This window comes from Geotrypetes seraphini, chromosome 2 (genome assembly GCF_902459505.1).
Source record: "Geotrypetes seraphini chromosome 2, aGeoSer1.1, whole genome shotgun sequence".
Lineage (NCBI taxonomy): Eukaryota > Metazoa > Chordata > Amphibia > Gymnophiona > Dermophiidae > Geotrypetes > Geotrypetes seraphini.
In genome coordinates this window covers 196,396,624-196,420,739 of record NC_047085.1, presented here as the reverse complement: position 1 = coordinate 196,420,739, position 24,116 = coordinate 196,396,624, and the positions used below count along the sequence as shown (strand labels likewise).

Sequence of the window (24,116 nt, the reverse complement as noted above, 5' to 3'; positions counted from 1 at the left end):
GGGACACTGTTAGCAAATTATACATAAGTTACAGGTGAAGCATGAACACATCTGGTGTTAAAAGTTGCCTGCAGAACCTTCCAAGTCAACCACAGCCTAGAACCCTAAGACCATAAGAATAGCCATACTGGGTCAGATCAATGGTCCATTTAGCCCAATATTCTGCTTCCAACAGCAGCAACATTCCATGCTATCAATCCCAGGACAAGCAGTGGCTTTCCCTCATGTTCTAACTATTCTTTGAGTGAGAAAATATTTCCTCCTATTTGTTTTAAAGGTATTTCCATATAACTTCATTGTGTGTCTCCTAGCCTTTGTAATTTTTGAAATAACAAATTCGATTCACTTTTACCTATTCTACACCATTCAGGATTCTGTAGACCTCAATCATATCTCTCCTCAGCTGTCTCTTTTCCAAGCTAAAGAGCCCTAACCTCTTTAGCCTTTCCTAATATGAAAGAATTTCCAACCCCTTTATCATTTGGTTGCTCTTATTTGAACTTTTTCTAATTCCATTACATCTTTCTTGAGATACAGCGACCAAAATTTAACACAGTACTCAATGTGAAGTCATACCATGCTGTGTGATAAGAGAGGAATTATAATATTTTTTGTTTTCATTTACCACCCCTTTCCTAATAATTTCTAGGATCATGTTTGCTTTTTTTGGCCACTGTAGCACACTAGGCAGAATTTTTAGCACACTCTCTATGACGACAACCTAGATCTATTTCTTGGGTGCCAACTCCTAAGGAAGATCTGATCATCAGGTAACTGTGATTTGGATGATTCTTCCCAATGTGCATCACTTTGTATTTGTCCACATTAAATTTCATCTGCCATTTGTATGCCCAATATTTCAATTCCTAAGGTCCACATGTGTTTTAACAACTTTGAATAATTCTGTGTTATCTGAAAATTTTATCACCTCACTTGTTTCGCCCCCCCCCCCCCCCTACAGCCAACTCCAGACTAGAGAATGACCCAGAGACAAATTTTTCCCCATCCCCACAGGAACTCAATTTCCCTGTCACGGGTGAAGAAAGAAGTGATATCAGTGATGGTGTCATTAAGTCAGAAGTATTTAGGACCGCAAAGGTTTGGCCCAAGATGGCCCAAGATGCTGCTCAAGATGGCTGGTAGACGTGGTGATGTAATAATAGCTCCCCTGAAGCAGCCAAAGACACTGGCAAAACAAAGTCTCTTATTGGGAGTGAGGAGATGGTGGTGAAGCTACTGTTGCAAAGGAGAAAAGTTCCAGTTTGAGATAAGTCTTGAATTGTACAACTGACCGGCAGTTTTCATTTCTAAACCTGGGGGTTGTTGTTAAGGGAGTTTTTTTGTGCCTATGATAATACTGAAAACAGCTTGAATCTATAACTTGTTAGATGCTGTTACATTAGTATGAGGCTTTTTTCTCCCTCTTAGTAAAATTTGTGCAACTGGGTTTGGAATGTAATACCGGTCAGTGACCACAAGGGAAAAACTTTTACATATGGTTTGAGTTTTGAACCTTTTTTGTTGTTTTCTTGCTATAATTGTGTTTGATACAAAATTTTAAAATAGCAATTTAAAGGTTTTAGAGGAGGGGGGACCTGAGCACAAACCCCCAGAAACCATCAAAACTCCAAATCTCAGAACCCCCTCCAATGTTCTCCATAGGAAATAATGGGAGTACTCACTGTGACTTCAGGTGCCTGTTTATCTGAATCAGCCTGGCTGCAGGGAAATGATTTCTGCCTCAGAAATTGCTCAGACCTCAACCATCAAAGGAAATCTGGTTGCTGGGCTGGATGGACCACAGCCACCAACTCCTACACACAGGATTCTTCACGCAGCAATGGGGAAGAAAATACACAGCAGATTTCCTGATACCCCTAGGGTTCTTACTCAGGAGTCATACAGCCTGCGCTCAAGCCTCTGATAAAATCAGCAGGTGAGCCATGCCCAGTGAGATGAATCCTGAGCTCCTGAAGGGACCCAAAGCAGGCTGGCTATGCAGGTACTCTGTGAAATTAGCCTGGGAGCAGCAGTCCTCCCACACAGGACTGTGTCTTTTCCTGGCAGAGTATGCACATGTAGGGGACCTCTGAACACTGAAGCCACGAAGAACTTCAACAATCTGATGGAAAAAAACACCAGAAAATAAAGAAAAACAGAGCAGAGCAAAACACCTTCTGAGTTCACTTGCAGAAGGAATAACTGAGGAGGTTACTGTGCTCCACTTCAAAGGGGAGAAGTTTTCAAGTTCTTAAAAGGATATCCTTCTGCAATTCATGGGAATCAACAGCTCAAGTATGGACTCCTGTGTATCCTCAATAGAATCCCTAGTTACTCCTGACCATTCCGGCTGTGCTGTCAAAATGGTGGTCATAACTAGGGTATTACTTCTGCCCTGACTACACAACTATACCATCGGGGATTGTAAGGTAGTCTGGGGGAGAAAGGGGCACTTCTCTGTTCTGGGATTTTTTTTCTTTCTACAGCAATTGCAAGTAATTCAGTTATGATCTTGCCCAATTGCACAAATGTTTACGTAGAGTGCTCCAGATAAATGCTTTTGATACAAAAAAAAACCTTTTAGCCTGTAAATTTGAGATAAACTCCTTAGGAATTAGCACCTCTGGAGTTATGACATCACTTCGAGTGTGGCACAAAGTCACCCACTGTAAAAACACCAGTTTTAGTTTTTATTAAGTGCAGCCGATGTGTATAGAGGCTATTTTGCTTGGAGATAAAATATGGTCTTTTGTTTCTCAGGCAAGATCCTATGTCAGAGACTCTCATTTCCTGCATATGTTACATGACAATTGGTTTGACAAGGAGAAACAGGGTTGTATTTTAGCGAGAGCAGAGGTTATATCTCTTTATACTAATGTCCCTCAGCAGGCAGCAGTTAACCTTGTTCAGGAATACTTAGTCATCAGAATTATCTCAGCCTAAACAAATATTTATGGTCAAACTGATAGAATTTGTAACATATCATAACTATTTTAAATTTAAAGAGGAATTTTATTTGCAAAGTTAAGGGAGTGGCCAGGGGGCTACAGTGCATAGCATGTATTCACATGACACAATTTGAGGAAAAATGGGCATTTTTAACATGTCAAGACGTGGAAAAGGTTTATAGATGATGTATTCTTTATATGGATGGGTACAAAAGATCGATTGCAAATTGTCATGCAGGTGTTGAAGGATAATGACCCCAATATTAAGTTTACATTTTATACAGATGTCTCTAAAATGTCTTTTTTGGAAACTGACATTCATATTTTTGATGGTAAAATAAGTATCACTTTACATAATAAGCCATCTGATAAAACACTTCGTTACATTATCGGAGTTACCATCCCAAAGCGCTCTTTCACAGCATTCCAATAGGCCAACTCATGAGAGTCAGAAGTCATTTTGAGTAAAAATTTTTTACAGAATAGATATCCATTCGGGGTAATCAAGAAAGCTTGGAAATAAAGCTAAATACTATCTGCGTGAATGGCTATTGGCCCCAACTCCTCATATGACAGATAGTACATCGGCCTATATTTTATCTTATTCTATCCAGGGACACACAATACATGATATTATTAGGAAATAATAGCCAATCCTGGGGGGGGGGGGGTTTCACCCTCAAATGAAGGAGATGCTCACGTTTGCATTTAGAAAGGGTCAAAATTTGGATGAGATGTTGAAACAACTGTCCTCATCCACAGGTAGGTCATTGACCTTGTGGGCAATGCGTTTACTGCAAACTAATTATAACATCTGACTATATATATAACATCTGACCATATAAATCTGCCCCATATACCAAAAAGGAAATATTTTCTGAGAGTCAATACAGATTGCAATTCCATTGCGGTTGTATATTGTGTGATTTGCCCATGTAGCATATTTTATACAGGGCACACTAAAAGAGCCATTAAATGAAGAATTGTGGAAGATTTAAGTAGTATTCAGATGGGACGGCTGCAAACCCCGCTAATACTGCATTGGCAGGAAATGAGACACACTAAAGCAGATGTTAGATATACAGTACAAAACACAAGTTAGACTACCATTTGGCAGAAATATGTCCCAGGTCCTGCTAATGAAGGAGCAGAAGTTCATTTTATCTTGGCAGACCTTCAGTTCTAAAGGATTAAATGCTGAAATAGCACAGTTACTTACCGTAACAGGTGTTATCCAGGGACAGCAGGCAGATATTCTCACATGTGGGTGACGTCATCCACGGAGCCCCGACGCGGACAGCTTTTCAAGCAAACTTGATTGAAGCTTTCAAGTTTGCTAGTGCTGCACCACGCATGTGTGTGCCTTCCTGATCCACTAGAGGGCGCATACCCTCCTCATGGTCCTCAGTTCAGATAGCTAGCAAAGAAGCCAACCCCGGGGAGGCGGGCGGGTTGTGAGAATATCTGCCTGCTGTCCCTGGATAACACCTGTTACGGTAAGTAACTGTGCTTTATCCCAGGACAAGCAGGCAGCATATTCTCACATGTGGGTGACCTCCAAGCTAACCAAAAAGGGACGGAGGGAAGTTGGCAATCCAAGAAAACAGATTATACAAAACCGACTGGCCAAACCGGCCGTCGCTCCTGGACAGAGTATCCAGGCAGTAGTAGGTGAAAGTATGAACCGAAGACCAAGTGGCAGCCTTGCCAAACTCCTCGACAGGCGTCGACCTGAGAAAAGCTACAGAAGCCGCCATCGCTCGGACTCTATGTCCTGTGACTCGACCATACAGTGCGAGACCCAGCCCGAGCATATGAAAAGGAAAAACAAGCAGCCAACCAGTTGGACCAGGGGCGCTTGGAAACTGGGCGTCCCGATCAATTAGGACGAAGGACAAAAAGAATGAGGAACCGTCCAAGGAGACTGATGTGCGTTGAAGACAAAAAACCAACGCCCTATTACATTCAAGAGTGCGAAGCACCACCTCGCCAGGAGACGAATGGGGCTTCGGAAAAAAGACCGAAAGAACAATGGAAAGATCGCATGACCACCGTGTCATGAAGAAATACAGGAAAAGACGGGTCCGCAATCAGAGCTAACAGCTCACTGATTCTGCGAGCAGACGTGAGAGCAACCAGGAATACCACCTGCCAGGTGAAGGAATTCAAAAGAGCTCCATCAAATGGAGATACCACCAATCGAGCCAGGAACACACAAAGACCCCAACCACCGGAGGGGCTTTAAGCGGAGGATGAACAATGAAGAGATACCTCATAAGCGGGAAACCGTTGAAAGGACGGAGTCCCATTCATCGGCCGATGAAAGTCAGCAAATGCACAGAGGTCTCGAATAGATGTAGATGAGAGACCAGACCGAGACAAGGGCAACAAATAATCCAGCACCAAAGGCAAGGATGGCAGAGAAAGAATCCATGCGGTGCTCAGCCCACCACTCAGCAATTCAGGCCCATATCTGGGAAAAGCCTTGCCGAGTGGAGATCCTTCAAGAGGGCTCGAGAACACCCCCACCGACTGAGAGAAATAGAAGGAGGGAGGCATGTTGCGAGGAACCAAGCTGATAAGTGTAGAGACTGCAGATTGGAATGCAACAGAAACCGTACCCCTGAGACAGCAGAGACGGAAACATCGGTAGAAGCTGAGTCTCCCTGACACGCTGGAGGAACAGGGAGAACCATGGCCGCGAAGGCCACAGAGGAGCCATCAAGATCCTGGTGGCGCAGACCGACAGGAGGTGCATCAAAGACCCGAGATTTAGAGTAAAGGGAGGGAACGCATAGAACCCGCCCATTCCATCGAGAAGGAAGCATCCACCTCGATGCGAACTCGGTAGAACATCCTCGAGCAAAATCGCCCAGTGAGTGAGGGGTCAAGCGAACAGCACTACCAGTTGGGTTCCCCATCGAACAACCCCCTGCCGCAGAGTCTGAGAATGGAGCCACCATTCATGCGGCTTAAAAGGGCGACTCAACGCGTCCAGCAGACAATGCTGCACGCCTCGGAAATACACCGCCCCAAGAAAGAAGCAGTGATGTAACGCCCACTGCCATTGACAGAGGGCTTCCCTGCAAGGTGACAGGGAACCTCTACACCCTGGCTAGGTCACCGAATACATCGCCACCGAGATGTCGGGACGCACCAGGACCCCACTATCTTGCAACCAATACCCCGACAGTGCAAATGGCCTGGAGCTCCAGCAGATTGATGTGGCTGCGACAGTCCGCACCCGGCCAAGGACCCTGAGTCCGAAGGACGTCGCCCATGCCGAGGAGTCCATCGGCAGAACCTTCTGATGCGGGAATACGAAGAGGTGGCCCACCAACGAAACAAGCGTGTCAAGGAGGGAGGCACCTCAATGTGCTGGGAAGCGGGATCCCGATCCTGCCATCACTAAGATGCTCGTGTTCAGCGGGGAACACGAAGATGAAACCAGGCGAACCTCGGGACATTCACCGTGGAGACCCCTGATCCCAAAAGGATCAGCATCAGCTCGGCCGAGGCCGAAGACCGCTGAGACCCCAGCCGACACAAGCGCCGACCGGCAGCCTGCCAAGGCAGAGGCAGAAAAGACCGGAGGCGGACCGATGACAGAGGGGCTACCCTCCGGCATAAACAAACAAGGGCCTCCTGTGAGGCCGAGACAAAGATCCAGGCCCGCCCCGACGGATACCCGAGACTGGGGCGGGCTGAGTCAGACCCACTCCCGTACTAGAACTAGTGCAGGCCTCGAAGGGCCAGACGCAGATGGGAGGAAGGGAATGCCCGACCGACAGAAGGGAGGCTATACTCCCGGTGCGTAGACACGGAGACACCCCTCCCGAAGGGAGGGGAGGAATCCCCAGAAGGAGAGCCGCCCAGAGGCTATGCGTAAAATAGACAAAAAGACGACCAGGAGTCGCCGAAGCCGGCGGCTAACCCCAACCCCGGCGCTGCAGCAGCTATGGCGGCTGCTGCGAAGGAGGCCGAGGTAACACAAGGAAGGTATCCGGAGGCCCCCTCCGGAGGAGTCCAAACCCCCGGGGCAGACGGGATTCAGCTGAAGGCGTCCCGATAGGTCGCGATCTGAGAGGCAGTTAGTGGCCACCGCAAGAGAGGCCTCAAAAAGCGCTGAACTCACGCAAGTAAAAACGGCGAGACGAGCCTGGAGGCTCGGAACCTCAGCCACACTCGGCGCCAAGCGAGAGGCCGCATGGCGGGAGCAATAGAACCGGAGCAGGGAGAGAGTCTGAACCCTCTCGAACCGGAGCCGGAGACGCCCAGGTGCAAACCCACAGTCGACACCGAGGCCCAAAACCCAGCCGCTGCCGTGGGAGAAAGCCCCCAGCGACGTTGCTGCATCAAGCCACAGTCGACTTCGAAACACAAGGCCATAGTCAACCATAGGGCATAAAGCCCCAAGCGACGTCAAGTCACAAAGCCCCCGTCGACGGTACGAAGCCTCAGCAACGACGAGGCACAGAGCTCCAGCCGACGATGAGGCCCCTAGCCTCAGTCGACGTCGAGGCACAAGCCTCAGGCGACGTCGAAGCACAAGCGTCAAGGGACGCGGAGCACACGGCCGCAGCCTCCGTCGAAGGCACAAAGCATCCGCCGAGACACCCAGCCTCCGTCGACGTCGAGACCTCAAGCCCCAGTCGACATTGAGGCAGAAAATCCAAGCCCAAAGCCTTAGACGACGTCGAGGCACCCAGCCGCCCTCTACATCGAGGCGCAAGGCCTCAGGCGGCGAAGAGGCACCAGCCTCAGGCGACGTCAAAGCACAAGCGTCAAGGGGCGCGGAGCACACGGTCGCAGCCAGCCTCCGTCGACTTCGAGATCTCAAGCCCCAGTTGACATTGAGGCAGAAAATCCTGCACAAAGCCATAGACGCCGCCAAGGCACGAAGCCCCAGTCGACTGCGAGGCACGAAGCCCGGTCGACGTGGAGGCCCGAAACCTCATGCTACGTCGAGGCATGAAGCCTCCATCGACGTCGAGGAACGAAGCTCCAGGCGATGTCGAGGCACATCGAGGGTCAGAAGGCAGCACCGTACCAATGAACTGGTAAGAAAGGAGCAGCAGTGTGCTCCATAAGGGCAACCTCGATCTGAGTATTCCCATGGAAAGAGGCACGCTCAGAAGGTCTCGTGGAGGCGGGCACGACTGCCCTCGATGCCTCCGTCGACGTCGAGGCACGAAGCCTCAGTCGACGTCGGGGCACGAAGCCCCAGTCAAGGTCAAGGCACGAAGCCTCAGTTGACGCCGAGGCACGAAGCCCGGTCGACGCCGAGGCACGAAGCCCCAGTCAACCTCGAGGCACGAAGCCTCAGTCGACCTCGAGGCACGAAGCCCCAGTCGACGTCGAGGCACGAAGCCTCAGTCGACGTCGAGGCATGAAGCCTCAGTTGACGCCGAGGCACGAAGCCCGGTCGACGCCGAGGCACGAAGCCCCAGTCGACGCCGAGGCACGAAGCCCCAGTCGACGCCGAGGCACAAAGCCTCAGTCGACGTCGAGGCACGAAGCCTCAGTCGACGTCGAGGCACGAAGCCTCAGTCGACGTCGAGGCACGAAGCCGCAGTCGGCGTCGAGGCACGAAGCCTCAGCCGACGTCGAGGCACGAAGCCTCAGACGACCTCGCGGCACGAAGCCACAGTCAACGTCGAGGCCCGAAGCCTCAGTCGACGTCGAGGTACGAAGCCTGTCGACGTCGAGGCACGAAGCCTCGATCGATGTCGAGGCACGAAGCCTCAGTCGACACTGATGTACGAAGCCTCAGTCGACGCCGAGGCACGAAGCCTCAGTCGACGTCGAGGCAGGAAACCCTCGTCGACGTCGAGGCACGAAGCCTCAGTCGACGTCGAGGTACGAAGCCTGTCGACGTCGAGGCACGAAGCCTCGATCGACGTCGAGGCACGAAGCCTCGATCGACGTCGAGGCACGAAGCCTCAGTCGACACTGATGTACGAAGCCTCAGTCGACGCCGAGGCACGAAGCTCCAGCCTATGTCGAGGCACATCGAGGTTCCGAAGTCAGCACCGTACCCATGAACAGGTAAGAAAGGTGCAGCAGTGCGCTCCATAAGGGCAACCTCGATATGAGTATTCCCATGGGAGGAGGCACGCTTTGAAGGTCTCGTAGAGGCGGGCACGACTGCACTCGATGCCTGGAATGCCTGAGACTCAGCCGATGGCATTACCGAGGTAATGCAGCTAGAAGACAAAAAGAAAGCAAGAAGACTTACCAAGGATCGAAGCTACTCAGTCCGATGCCCACGAAGGAACAAGGGTCCCGGCCATCCTGCTCACACGAGGTGAGCCCAGAGAGAGGCCAGTGAAGAAGAAAATACAGCTGCAGCCAAATGAGGCCTAGCCGCATGGCTGAGGCCCAAGAAGGGCCGGCCGGATAGAAACACAATAAAAAGTCCTATTTTTTTTTTTTTGAAAACAAAGAAACACACGATCAAGTAACAGCGCACAGCGACTCCCTAACAAAATAAAGAAGCCGCGGTGCTAGAAAGGCACTTAAAGAACGGAGAGAAGAGAGACAGGGCTTTCTGGCTCCGCGGAAAACTAAGAACTGAGGACCATGAGGAGGGTATGCGCCCTCTAGTGGATCAGGAAGGCACACACATGCGTGGTGCAGCACTAGCAAACTTGAAAGCTTCAATCAAGTTTGCTTGAAAAGCTGTCCGCGTCGGGGCTCCGTGGATGACGTCACACACATGTGAGAATATGCTGCCTGCTTGTCCTGGGATAATGAATGGTTTCAACTAGTGCTGCCCGATTCACGATTCAAATCGATTCACCGATTCACTTCGGATGAATCGATTCGAATCGGTTCGTAAAAAAAAAAAAAATAATAATAAATCGGCCTCCCGATTTGGGGTGACCAACCCTCCTCCCCGTGTCTTCAGATCTCCTAAAGCAGGAGCGGAAGCTGCCTCTTGCTGGCCATTCACTGCCGCTCCTGCTTTAGGCTGTCTCAAGGCTCCGCCTCCTACCTCGCAGGGGCACCCCCTGCCCCTCACCTGCACTACAATGCGCTGGAGGGAGTGAAACTGGAGATCGTTTCCAAGCGCCTACTGGTTCCCGGCGGGCTCTCACGATTCTTCTTTTTCTGCATCTTGGCTTTGCTCCTCGCATGTGAGATAGGCGACTGTATTCTTGACCAAAGAAGGGAAGATGGTCGTGGGCAATCGCGGTGGCCAGTGCTGGCTGGGGGCTTGTGGGGGCTTTGATATGCTAATAATCTGGCTCCGTTTGTTTCCTGCTCCCCTCCAACTGAAGTGTAGATGCAAGTGCTCGACGAAAAGGGGAGAGTGAATAATTACAGACAGATCGTTTAATTTCCCTTTGTTACTTCTATTCCCTCAGTGCCCTGTTGCTGTTTAACCTGTATCTTATTTTTCTCTCTTCGGGCCTCCTGTGCAAATGTTTGCAGGGCTTAGGACCCATTATATATATTTTTTCCCTCTGTGAGAATTAAGCACGGTCTGCAAATGAACCCATTTGCTTCATAGATAAAATCTTTAAGAAATTGTTTGCTTGTTGCCACGGCAGAGAACTTGACACACTCCTGGCTATTGCAATGTGTTAAAAAAAACAGGTCTTGTCTTTTTGTGGGGGATCGTGACAAGGCTTAGATGGCCCTCATAGTCAGATTTGGAGGCCACAAAGGCCTTTCCTCCCCACCCCCCTGCCCCAGCACAGGGCACAAAATATAAAGGACCTTAAGCCCCCTAGTGGGCTCCTTCCCAGCTCGAGGTGTTAATGGTCAAAAGCTTCTGTGTTGGGAGTCAGAGCTGGGAGGAGAGGGGAGATGGACTTGGAGTTGGTGGACTGGAGAAGGAGAGATGGGGAGAAGATGGAGGGGGGAAGATGGATGGACTTGGGGGAGGGAGAGATGGACTTGGGGGAGAGGGGATTTGGGGGAGGGAGAGGGGAAATGGGGGGAGGGATAGAAGAAATAATGGATCTAAAAACAGGAGAGGGAGAGAGATGGTGGACAATGGGATTTAGGGAGGGAAGGAACAGAAAGGGAGAGAAGTTGTACACAGGGAGGGAGGTAGAGATACTGGATAGGAGGGTAGTTGGGAAGAGAAAGGGAGAGCTGGTGGGGTGGTGGGGAAGGAGGGAGAGATGCTGGATGAAAGGGTAGTTGAGAAAAGGTGGATCTGGGAATGGAGATGAAAAAAAAGGAAAGATGACAGACCTCCGGGGGAGGGAAGAGAAACAGAAGGGGAGGACAGAGATAGAAGATGGATGGTTAGCACGAAGAAAGAAGGAGATACTGGCAAGTGAGTTATCAGAAGATAACCAGAGCCTGGGACCAACAAGATCTGAATAATGACCAGACAACAAAAGGTAGAAAATAATCATTTTATTTTCTATTTTGTGATTACAATATGTCAGATTTGAAATGTGTATCCTGCCAGAGGTGGTGTTAGACCGCGAACGTGAATTAGGATTTAACAGAGAGAGGAAAAGTCTTTTTTGTTTATACCACAGCGCCAGTGTGGGTAGGAGAGGGCAAAAGGAGTGAAAAGGCTATAAAATAAACCCACCAGGATGTTTGAAAAAAAATACCCATTTGGGCAGGAAAATCGAATCGAATCAAAATATTTTTTCCTGAATCGGGCAGCACTAGTTTCAACTATAATCAGGGCTAGCCCCCAGATTGTGTCTGGTGTCTATGGACCAACGGCCTTTCATGAGGCAGGTGTGACATCAGAATGGAGTAATTTATGTGGATTTCAGTGGCTGTTAGTAAATTCAGAGTATGTTTGGGGAAAAAGGGCAGTAGAATGGTAGTATAAAGCTAAGAGAAGGTATGTGAATTAACTGTTTACAAATTATTTTGAAAAATGTTTTTGGGTCGTATTATTATAAGATTGTAATGATGATACTCACTTCAATAAGTGTATGTTTGTTTATTTTTGTTTTAGTGACATCCTCTCCTGACAAAGCATATTTTAATGAAACTTGAGTTGAGGAGGTAGTCTGATGGGACTGCTGGTTGGGATTTCACAGAAAATTGGCAAAGAATTGCAGTTAAAAGATCAGCCACCACACTAGTACATATAAGTTAATATTTTATAAGTGTTTTAAATAAACTCTGTCAGTTAAATGGTGGCAAGGGACCGTGAAAATGCTATGATGGTCCCATAGGCAACCTTTGCTTAAATCACTTAAATAAAGCATATTGGTTGTGGGTCTGAGCATATCACACTTTTATTTATTTATTTTTTTTTAATTAAATATAATTTTTTTATTGATTATATCCTGCGATTACATTGGTTGAAATTAAATTATTATATTCTGGCTTAGATACTGTGAGTTTAGCAGAGGGATGAAGACCACAAGCTTTGACAGTTCTCAGCAGCCCTCACTGGTTCACATTCACATAATCAAATTTGAGTTTTCAGTTTGGGTTTTGGCCCAAACTGAAAAAGAAGTTTCGGTCATCTTCTACTACTAATTCAGATGTGTGTTGCAAATGGAAGAGTTGTGCATGAGCGACATAGGAAAACGATACTATTGAGCTGTGTGCATACCAAAGTGAGTAATTCAACAACTATACTCAAGTATACAAAAATACCTTGCTCACTTAAGAATTTCTAACACTACAAGTGCATGAATTGTACAATTCCAACTAGAGCTGGGTCAGTAGTGACTCTCCTTTTTTGCTCAATGTGCCTCTGACCGCCATACCAAAGACAAACATATTTCATTAAGACATCAGCACACTTGGCCTTACCTCATTTTCTGTTCTCAGAGCTGAGAATTCACTCTTCTCCAAAATGATCATATCCTTTTTCACAGAAGCAATATGAGACATAATTTGCTGAAGAGAGATCTCCTAAAATAAGAACTTTCAGCTGTCAGGGATTGCAAGTTATTTCTTTCAAAATAGAAACTCACATTAGAAGAAATGTCTTACCTAAATTTTCTTTGGTCAGCTACACTGTTCTTCACAAGTGGATATTATCCCCTCCCACCAACAGATAGAGAAAAAAAACCCTGACTTAAGTTCAACCAGTGGTGCCTCCTGGAAAGATCCAGTATGCATCTGCCAAAGTAACAGATCCCTTTTTGCAATACACCTATGCCCAATCAACCACTGCAACAGCAATGGCAATTAAATGAGCATAACACCAGAGTGGCAATCATTACCCTGCAATTACCCTGCATACTCCAGAACAAAGCAGTCTTTGATTTGTCACTTTTCTTCTTTTCTTTAAACTGTACAGGAAAGCACAGTTGGCAGATTGCAGAACAGTGCAGCTGATTAAAGGAAAGAAAATGATCAGGTAAGACATGATTCCTCCTTCCTTAGTGTCTTATGACACTATTCTCCAAAAGTGGGATATACAGAAGCAGATCTACAGGGCAGGGGAAGACACCTCCTCCTCCTCCTCCTCATTTCTATAGCACTACTAGACATACGCAGCACAGTACATCAAAACATAAAAGACACAGTCCCTGCTCAACAATGCTTAATTTGGTCAAGACAGAAACTGGACAAGAAGGTGCATCAATACACAGTGCTCAGGTGGGAAAATTAGAGGGAATAAGACAAGACAGATATTGGTGCTTAGAAGCTAGGGCAGTGGTTCTCAACCCTGTCCTAGGGACCCCCCAGTCAGTCGGGTTTTCTTTTTTTTTTGTATAAATATTTTTTATTCTTTTTTTTTTAAATTCTTACATCAAGTGAAATACATGTAATACATTCAATTATACAAAAAAACACTTGAAATTATCATTAAATTTTCTTACAATGTGAATTAAATAAACCCTTTTTCAGAATTTATATCATATTAATATTACAATAGTTTTCCCTCCCTACCCCTTCTATATGTTCTATACATGTGTTATTATATCTGATCAGTGGAATAAATTGTCAATGGTCTCCATATTTTATTAAATTTGTTAATATAACCTTGTTGTAATGCCAGTACTTTTTCCATTTTATATATATGACAAATTGAATTCCACCAAAAAGTGTAATTCAATTTAGTGTAATCCTTCCAGTTCTGAGTAATTTGCTGTATGGCTACCCCTTTTAAAATTAATAAAAGTTTATTATTATCAGCAGAAATCGGACTTTGCATATTCATTAGGGATATCTTGAAAACCCGACTGGCTGTGGGATCCCCAGGACAGGGTTGAGAACCATTGAGCTAGGGGAATTACAGAGGAAATGATAAGACAGATATTGGTGCTTAGAAGGTGGGTTGGAGTTTAGAATTAAAGCATCTTCAAAAAAGTGGGCCTTGAGTCTGGTTTCGAATACTGCCAGAAAGATAGGCAGGTTGTTCTAGACATAAGGTGCAGCAAAGTAGAAGGGATGGAGTCTGGAGTTGGCCATAGAGGAGAAGGGTACAGATAAAGAGACATCTGATGAGCGGAGTGCCCAAGGGGAGGGGCGAGGGGGGTGAGAGATGAGAGGAGAGATACTGAGGAGCTGCGGAGCAAATACTGTAGACAGGTATCTAACCCAGGTATCTAAACAGGAGGGTGACAAACGCAGGTGAAACAGTCAATTGCTGTCTCTTCAAATGTAGTTTAAGTGTCACCATGCTTTTCCAACATATTTATATACTTTAGTGTATGCACAGAGAAGCAGTAATAAAGTTCCAGCAATCTTAATGCTTACCTATCCATGTCATAAATTGAATAGCAAAATAAAACAAAGATATACACAGTAACATTCCCTTCCTACAGAAGAGCAAAAGAATGTTTATAGCCCAAGTAGCACCCTATCCTAGTTCCTTCTATCAGCTAATATTAAGCTAAAGATTTCTTGACCTGATTAAGAATAATGCAGAAGTGACGTTATTGAAGGGAATGGATGTTTGAGTGTGAAGTTCTGTCACAGCTGATTATAAAGTGCTGGAATACCCCTCAATTTTCCTGAACAGTATAGTGCCAGCAGTGATAGTCAGTAAAATATATGAACACCTGCAATTGCTAAAAGGAGAAATGAGGATGACATTAAATCAGCAGTAGTGGAGCCGCAGCAACAGTGCCATGATTTAGGACAGCTGGAGCTAACTAAAAGTAGAGTAGCAGGAGGTAGACTTAAAGATGAGAACAATGAAATAGACAGAGATAAGTGAAAGACTGGAGGATCTGGAAAATAGGTCTTGACGCTGCAATCTCCATTTCAAAGGGATTCCAGAAAATGAAGAGTTTAAACATCGAGTAGAGATGGTCAGAACAATCTGTAAACTTACTGCTAACGAAACCAAGAAGGAGGAACCACTCCCCAAGTAAGAACTGACAGAGCCCATTGCAACCTGGGCCCATGGAAGGAAAAGCCCCAACGACACCAAACTCCAGCCTTGGCTGACCTTCAGAATCCACTACTTATGTTTCTATCTCCATTCTTCTGAGTGCCTTTGGCTAAAATCCTGCACCCATGCTGACTTCAACATTTCTAATTCTTGTTGACCTCCTTCTAGTCTGCTCTTGCACTTGCCAAACAAGACTATTACAGTAGAAACTCTTAACTCAACTCAAGCAACCAGAAAAAAAAAAAATCAAAGAAATACTGTAATACTTTAAATAAAAATGAAAGTAAAATCAATTTTTGGCAGAAATTTAAGTGTAAACTTGGCACACTATACCCAAGTATGCCCATGGTAGTTTGCCTGGAATAGTTTATGGTATGATATAGTATTAGTTAGGTCTATTTTAAATAGTAATTCTCAAGCAACTAGAAACTACATTTGTCCAGCATCTATCAAGCCCCATGGATGCTGGTTAACTGAGAGTCTACAGTATATCCATTTGGCAAACTCTCTTGTCTGTAACATAGTAAATGATGGCAGAAAAAGAGATTTGGGGTTAATCCAATCCGCTCAACAGTAACATTCATTTTTGAGACAATGTTAAAACCAACAATCCAGTAATTATTGCTAAGTTCCACTATGTTTTCCCTTTCTTCCCTGAGATAGGCAAGACAGTACTCAAAACTATATAAATATGGCAAAAATGTGCGTTTTTGCCTCCGATCCTTATTGCCATACATAGGACTTGGGCCACAGAAGTCTACCCAACATCAGCCACACTGCCCCACCACTGGAGCCGCTGTCCAAGTTAACTCCAGCATATCCCGATCAATCTTGCCACATACTGGACCCAGACCGTAGAAGTCCTTCCAGCATTGGCTTCACTGCTGGAGCTACCATTTAAGCACCGCTCCTGCTCTTGATGAAGTTTTGCGAGTTATACAGGTGTGGCTACAGGCAATAGTATGGATAAACGTGCTGCAATTAGAAATCAGTGCTGTGTAATTGAACTAAAATGGTTACTTATAAGGTGGATATAGTGATTTATGTCTGTATATATGTTTAATAAAACAAAGAGGAAAAGACCTCAAACGTCTAGGTGTTTGAGTATTTGTTAAAACACCTTTATGGGGCTATGATCGATCATCATCAAGAGGATCACTTTTAGAACCTTTATCTGTTTATGTAGATTATTTTTTGAGAGAGTTCATTGATACACATTCTCATATAGTTTCAAGTTTAATAAAAATTTGTATACAACCTATTAGTCTTCTAAGCGGTTTGTACATAATAAAAAGGGCAGTTAAATCTCTAAGGCATCAATGAAAAGAAATGTCTTTAGCTTTGTCTTGAATTGATTAAGAATTGATTCTTCGTGTAAATAAGCTGGGATACTATTCCAAAGAGAAGGAGCAGTCACGGAAAAAATGGAAGATTTCATTGTGTTTATGTACTTTAGTGATGGAACAGAGAGAAGATTTTGAGCTGACGATCGAAGGGTCTTAGAAGGGTTATATGGGATAAGAAGATTATTAATGAACTAGTGTTTAAGCCCGTTACATTAACGGGTGCTAGAATATATGGCTGGCTGTCTTTCTTTCTTTATGTCTCTCTCCCTGTTCCTGTTTCTTTCTTCCTTTCTTTCTGTCTTTCTCCCTCCTGCAATTTTTTTCTCTCTCTCCCTAGCACCCTTTGCCTGTCTGTCTTTATTTCTGTGTCTCTCTGGTCCCCTGTCTGTCTTTATTTCTGTCTGTCTCTCTCCCTAGCCTCCTTTGTCTGTCTGTATTTCTTTCTGTGTCTCCCCCCCCCCACTTTCCTTTGCAGAAGCAGCAGTGCTATTTCCCTTCCCCTCCAGATCCCTGTGAAGTAGTAGCAGCATTTCCCCCCACCCACCCCCCATTCCCTTCTCTCCCCCCCCACTTTCCTTTGCAGAAGCAGCAGTGCTATTTCCCTTCCCCTCCAGATCCCTGTGAAGTAGTAGCAGCATTTCCCCCCACCCACCCCCCCATTCCCTTCTCTCCCCCCCCCCACTTTCCTTTGCAGAAGCAGCAGCGGTATTTCTCTTTCCCTCCAGGTCCTTGCTGAAGCAGTAGCAGCATTTTCCCCCACCCCCCATTCCCTTCTCTCCCCCCCCCCACTTTATTTTGCAGAAGCAGCTGTGATATTTCCCTTCCCCTCCAGATCTCTGAGAAGTAGTAGCAGCATTTTCCCCCACCCACCCCCCATTCCCTTCTCTCCCCTACCACCACTTTCCTTTGCAGAAGCAGCAGCGGTTTTCCCTTCCCCTCCAGGTCCCTGCTGAGTAGTAGAAACATTTTCCCCCACCCCCCATTCCCTTCTTACCTTGAGCTGCCCTGCTCCGTTCGGCCCCTCCCCCTTCCCTTCCCGTGTGCTGGCCTGCTGCGGCTGAAGGTTTTTTTCGGCGACTCCTCCTGTTAAAACTCCCCCCCCCTCCCGCAACCGCTCCTGTTCAAAGCGGCCTGCTGAGATTTGCGGCCGCTGTAACGAACCTCGCAGGCCGCTCTCCAACTCGGTAGCATGTTCCCTCTGACGCGATTGCGTCAGAGGGAACGTGCTACCATGTGGAGAGCGGCCTGCGAGGTTCGTTACAGCGGCCGCGAACCTCAGCAGGCCGCTTTGAACAGGAGCGGTAGCGGCTGTTGCAGGAGGATTGGGGGGGGGGGGAATTCGTGAGCGGCGGCAGGACCATGAGGCGGGATTGAGTTTTTCGGCTTCCCCTATCTGGGGAAACCGCCGTGCCGAACTGAGCTGCGCGTGGGGCCGTAGTAAGCGCGGGGCATGCTGCAGTCTTGGCGGCCACGGACATACGGATCATGGAAGCACGCCGATAAGACTGCGCATGCGCCGCCTACGGTTTTATTATATAGATTCTGGTTGGTTATTTTGTCGGATTTTGAAACAAAATATTTTATAGGTGATTCTGTGTTCTATTGGTAGCCAGTGAGCTTTATGTAAAAGGGGAGAAATATGATTTTTACTGCAGTATTCTGATTTCTTTTTTTGTTATGCCTTTGCAAAGGGCATTGCAATAATCTATACAAGAGATCACAAGGGAGTGAATCAAAATGTTCAAAGAGGCTGGTTCTAGCAATTTAGATAGGGCTCTGATCATGCGCAGCCGGTAAAAGCAATGTTGGACCACTGTAATAATATGAAGGTGATAATTGAATTTGCTATCAAAGGTGACTCCAAGTAATTTTAATGAAGACACAATGTTGATAGATAGGGTTTTGAGTTTTAAGGGAATTTGTAAGGAAAGTTCTTCTTTGATGGGAAATATCATCAATTTGGACTTTTCGATATTCAAAGAAAGCATGTTAGAATTAAGCCAATAATTGACTTTTTCCAATTTTTGGTTTATGAGTATTACTTTGTTTGGGTTATTTAGGTTTATTGGATGAACTAGTTGGACATCGTAAAACCAATGGAGAGATGGAACCATTAAAAGATTTTGTGATTGTGATCTCAGTGTTCTAGCTGGGGTGTAGAGAATTAGAAAATTGTTTAAGAATTCTGGCTGTTTGTTACGGAGTGTTTTGATTGTTAAAAGTATGATTTTATAGGTTATTCTGTGTGGAATAGGGAGCCAGTGAGCTTTTATCAGAAGAAGTGTGACATGGTCAAATTTTTTGCATTTCCAATAAGTTTTATTGCCGTGTTTTGTATAACTTGCAAGCGTCTGATTTCTTTCTGCATGATGCCTTTATATAGTGAGTTGTAGTAATCTAAACATGAAATCACCAGGGAATGTATTAATATGTTCAATGCAGAGGACTCAAGGACTTTGGAAAGAACGTATTAATTGAAGCCTATAAAAGCATTTCTGAACGACAGTACTGATTTGCTGGTGAAATATATTAAAGATACCTTTCATTTTCCTTAACATTTTAGGCATCACAATCTCAGGGTCCCACTAGACATTACAAATATAGCAAATGCAAGAATTGTGAGGTTATGTTACAAACTTCATCTTATACAAATCTCTTGTATGGAAAAATATACCCTTTTCATCATTTTAGCAATTGCAATAGGCAAAAAGAAGAACACCTTGCCTTAGGATACAAGCAATCAAACAAAAGGCAAGGAAGGCGTCTTTTCAACCAATAATCAAGTCTTTATTTGAACCAGTGGTCCCAACAAGGATCCCAGTTACAGCGTATAGGAAACGCCTTCCTCATGGGACACTTTACTAACAGATGTTCTATGACTCCACAAGAATGATTTGCCCTCAGCGTCTGTTAGCAAAGTGTCCCCTGAGGAAGGCATTTCCTATTAGCCAAAACTGGGATCCTTGTTGGGACCACTGGTTCAACTAAAGACTTGATTATTGGTTGAAAAGACGCCTCCCTTGTCTTTTGTTTGAGCAATTGCAATAGCATATTTGCAGTTTATGTCATTTTGTGCCCACGTAACAAAGCATATGCTGGTAAAACAACTCGTTGCTTTAAAATCAGGCTAAATGAACACCAATCCAATCTACTTCATAGCAAAATGGAAGCACCGCTTGTGGCACATTGTGTGAACACAGACGTGGGAAGAATAGACGTGAAGATTGTGCAAAAACATTATTACATTACATTGATGTCTTCTACCCGCTAATACCTTTCAGTTATAGGCGGTTTACAAAAGAATTGGCCTGGACATTCCCAGGGAGTAGTAATGTTCTGAATCTCTAATTGAGTGTGACTACAAGCAGAACAACAATGGATCTTCTGTCTGCAGTTTTTAGAACCCAAGGTTTTTTTTAAACAATTATACTGAATGGAAGGATTTTATATAGAAAGCTTTCTGAAAGACCCTGTCTTGAAGCAGTTTTTGTTTATCACATAAAGATTTGAAGCTTTGAATTCAGAGACAGGCTAAATCATTGTTAATGACTCTCACACGATCAGTGTTGGTAGTCTCAAACACTGATTAGCTGAAACATCCACAGCATTCAATTTGAAATGAGTCGCCATTTTTTTCAGAGTGGTTGCAGCAAAGCAGTGTGTGTATGTTGTTTCTCTGGTCTATGCAGCAAGGTAAATATTCCCGTCTTTACATTTGTATCATTTCTTTTCTTTATAGAATGACTATTTATTATTTTTCTAATTTAGCCTGATTGTTGGCAGCATGTTTATTTTGAACACACACTATTATTGAAACAATGTGCCAGTTTGCCATCATTAACTTGTCAGAACAGAGAAGCATTCTATACTGCTCTTTTTTTTAGCCTTTTTATTCTGTTCTATATTGTTCATTTTGCTTTTTTACATTTCAGTACACTATGGTTAATTCTTGAGTACTGTTGGCACACTGATTAAGCACTTGCCCTGAAGAAGTTATTTAAAGTGAAACGGACATCAGAAATGCTTTTTTTCATTCAATGTTTGCTGTGTATTTTTTCATTATACTAAGTTTAGTATTTTGATTACACACTGCCATAGCTTTTTTGCACTGGTGATTGAGCATGAAAGCACAGTTACTTACCGTAACAGGTGTTATCCGGAGACATCAGGCCGATATTCTCACATGTGGATGACGCCATCCATGGAGCCCACGACACGGACAGTAAATAGTGCAACGGCACTTTAAGAAATCCAAAACTTCAAAACTGCCCACTATTGCGCATGCGCGAGTGCCTTCCCTCCCGACGTGAGCTCGTGGTACCCCAGTTCCGTAAACAAGCTAAGAAGCCAACCAGGGAGGTAGGTGGGAGGGATGTGAAAATATCTGTCTGCTGTCTCCGGATAACATCTGTTACAGTAAGTAACAGACAAACAGACAGCATATTCTCAGACAAGCAGGCAGCATATGTGGGACTGCCTAGCTGAATATAAGAACATAAGAATTGTCGCTGCTGGATCAGACAAGTGGTCCATCGTGCCCAGCAGTCCGCTCATGTGGCGGCCCCCAGGTCAAAGACCAGTGCTCTAAATCACAGTTCTTCAACCGCCGGTCCGCGGACCGGTGCCGGTCCGCAGAAAATTCCTGCCAGTCCGCACAGGACTGGTGAGATCAACATCTTTAATTTCCTGCCGGTCCGCGCAGGACCAGCAAGATCGAGGAGCTGTAGTTCATGCAGGGCCGGAGAGATAATGGGGAGCCTCCGACAGCGTGCTTTCTCCCCTCCCAGCGGCTCTCCTTACTTACAAGAGCAGCGATTCAGGAAGGAAGCCTTGGAGCTTTTGCTGAGTCGGGCCGCCTCTGATGATGCAACTTCCGCTTTTCTCAGAGGCGGTGCGACCCAACAAAGGACCCGAGGCTGCCATACTGAATCGCTGCGCTGGCAAGTAAGAAGAGTTGCAGGGAGGGGAGAAAGCCACTGTTAGAGGCTGGGAAGCTGCTGGGCATGGTGAAAAAAAAGGGACAGCTGCTACTGGACCTGGAGAGGGAGAAGGATAGATCATGCTGGGAGGGGAGGAGGGAAGGAGTCTGGGAAGCTGCTGGGAAAGGGGAAAAAGGGACAGCTGCTGCTGGACCTGGAGAGGGAGAAGGATAGATCTTGCTGGGAGGGGAGGAGGGAAGGAGTCTGGGAAGCTGCTGGGCAAGGGGAAAAAGGGACAGCTGCTACTGGACCTGGAGAGGGAGAAGGATAGATCATGCTGGAAGGGGAGGAGGGAAGGAGTCTGGGAAGCTGCTGGGCAAGGGGAAAAAGGGACAGCTGCTACTGGACCTGGAGAGGGAGAAGGATAGATCATGCTGGGAGGGGAGGAGGGAAGGAGTCTGGGAAGCTGCTGGGCAAGGGGAAAAAGGGACAGCTGCTACTGGACCTGGAGAGGGAGAAGGATAGATCTTGCTGGGAGGGGAGGAGGGAAGGAGTCTGGGAAGCTGCTGGGCAAGGGGGAAAAGGGACAGCTGCTACTGGACCTGGAGAGGGAGAAGGATAGATCATGCTGGGAGGGGAGGAGGGGAGGAGTCTGGGAAGCTGCTGGGCAAGGGGAAAAAGGGACAGCTGCTACTGGACCTGGAGAGGGAGAAGGATAGATCATGCTGGGAGGGGAGGAGGGAAGGAGTCTGGGAAGCTGCTGGGCAAGGGGAAAAAGGGACAGATGCTACTGGACCTGGAAAGGGAGAAGGATAGATCTTGCTGGGAGGGGAGGAGGGAAGGAGTATGGGAAGCTGCTGGGCAAGGGGATAAAGGGACAGCTGCTACTGGACCTGGAGGGAGGGTGAAGGAGAGATGCTGCTGGGAAGGGAGGAGGGAAAGGGAAGAGTGTTACTGCTGGACAGGGGGAGGAGGGAAGGAAGAAGAAAAAAGGAAGGAAACAGCTGGCAGGGAGATTAGAGGAGGGGAAGGGGAGAGAAAGGAATGAGATGGGAAAGGGGGTTAACAGAGAAATTGAGAGGGACAAAGATGCTAGATCTGGTGTAGGAGAGATAAAAATGAAGAGAGCAGTGAAGCTGGAATGAATCATGTAAAAAGGGGAGAGGGGGCATAGGCTGGATGGAAAGGGGAGAGGGGCATAGAAAGAAGACAAATAACCATATGGAAGGGGGAGAGGTCAGACAGTAGACGGAAGGGGCAGATGCTGGAAGGAAGAGAGTGAAAAGAAGATGAAAGCAGAAACCAGAGATAACAAAAAGGTAGAAACAAATAATTTTATTTCTATTTTGTGATTAGAATATATCAGATTTGAAATATATATCCTGCTAGAGCTGGTGTTAGACATAACTGGGGACTGCAAAGTACAGGCAATGGCTTAGGGCTCTTTCTGACCAGGGGGGCAGTTGCCCTAGTTGCACTCCCCTAACCTTATTCCTGCTATGTGTGACTACGGTATTCTGTTAGCATGATATTTCTGTGTAGCATTCTGTAATAATTTGGCTTATTCAGTTTTCTTGATAGTAGAGGGGATATATGTGAAGGGGAGGGGAGACAGGGGTTTTGTTGATCCTTGCTCTGTATTATTTGTATTTATAAAATGACAATTGTACAGAATATTGTTTCTTTTTATACTTTAATAAAATACATTCAGTATAAAATCATAACTGAGGCTTGTGCGGATGGGATCAGATGGTTTGCAAGGACCGAGCTTGCGGAGACGGGGCGGAAATGGGTTTTTAAAATTTCAGTCCTAGTAGTTTGCCGGTCCACAAAATAATTTTTTTTTGTCCGCCGGTCCATAGGTGTAAAAAGGTTGAAGAACACTGCTCTAAATGAGTCCAGCCTCACCTGCATACGTTCTAGTTTAGCAGGAACTTGTCCAATTTTGTCTTGAAACCCTGGAGGGTGTTTTCCCTATAACAGACTCTGGAAGAGCATTCCAGTTTTCTACCACTCTCTGGGTGAAGAAGAACTTCCTTACGTTTGTACGGAATCTATCCCCTTTCAACTTTAGAGAGTGCCCTCTCGTTTTCCCTACCTTGGAGAGGGTGAACAAGGAGGAAATGTGGGGTGGAGAGGAAAAGATGCTGAAGGGAAATGGATAAAACAGAGTGGGAAGAAGGACACTGAAAGCACATGGGGAAGACAGAGGGGGGAGAAGGACGCTGAAAGGACATGGGGAAGACAGAGGGGGGATAAGGACGCTGAAAGGACATGGGGAAGACAGAGGGGGGATAAGGACGCTGAAAGGACATGGGGAAGACAGAGGGGGGAGAAGGACACTGACAGGACATGGGGAAGACAGAGGGGGGGAGAAGGATGCTGAAAGCACATGGGGAAGACAAAGGGGGAAGAAGGACACTGAAAGCACATGGGGAAGACAGAGTGGGGAGAAGATGCTGGCAGGGAAGAAGACAGAGATGCCAGACTATGGGGGGAGCGGAGGGAAGAAGATGGGTGCCAGACCAATTGGAAGGGGGGGGAGAAAGGGAGAGGCACAGTAACAGAGCACATGGAAGACGCAGAGAGAAGACAGACAGTGGATGAAAGG

At 46.1% G+C, this 24,116-nt stretch overlaps 1 protein-coding gene across 2 annotated transcripts in view; it reads right to left on the bottom strand.

Moving 5' to 3' along the window:
- The window catches only part of MCUR1 (mitochondrial calcium uniporter regulator 1), a 119,885-nt gene that overhangs the window by 69,225 nt on the left and 26,544 nt on the right, over positions 1–24,116 (bottom strand). For both annotated transcript variants that reach the window (XM_033934624.1, XM_033934626.1), the window contains exon 4: positions 12,702–12,803. In XM_033934624.1, coding sequence (XP_033790515.1) covers positions 12,702–12,803 — 102 coding nt within the window. The remainder of the gene's footprint in view (positions 1–12,701; positions 12,804–24,116) is intronic.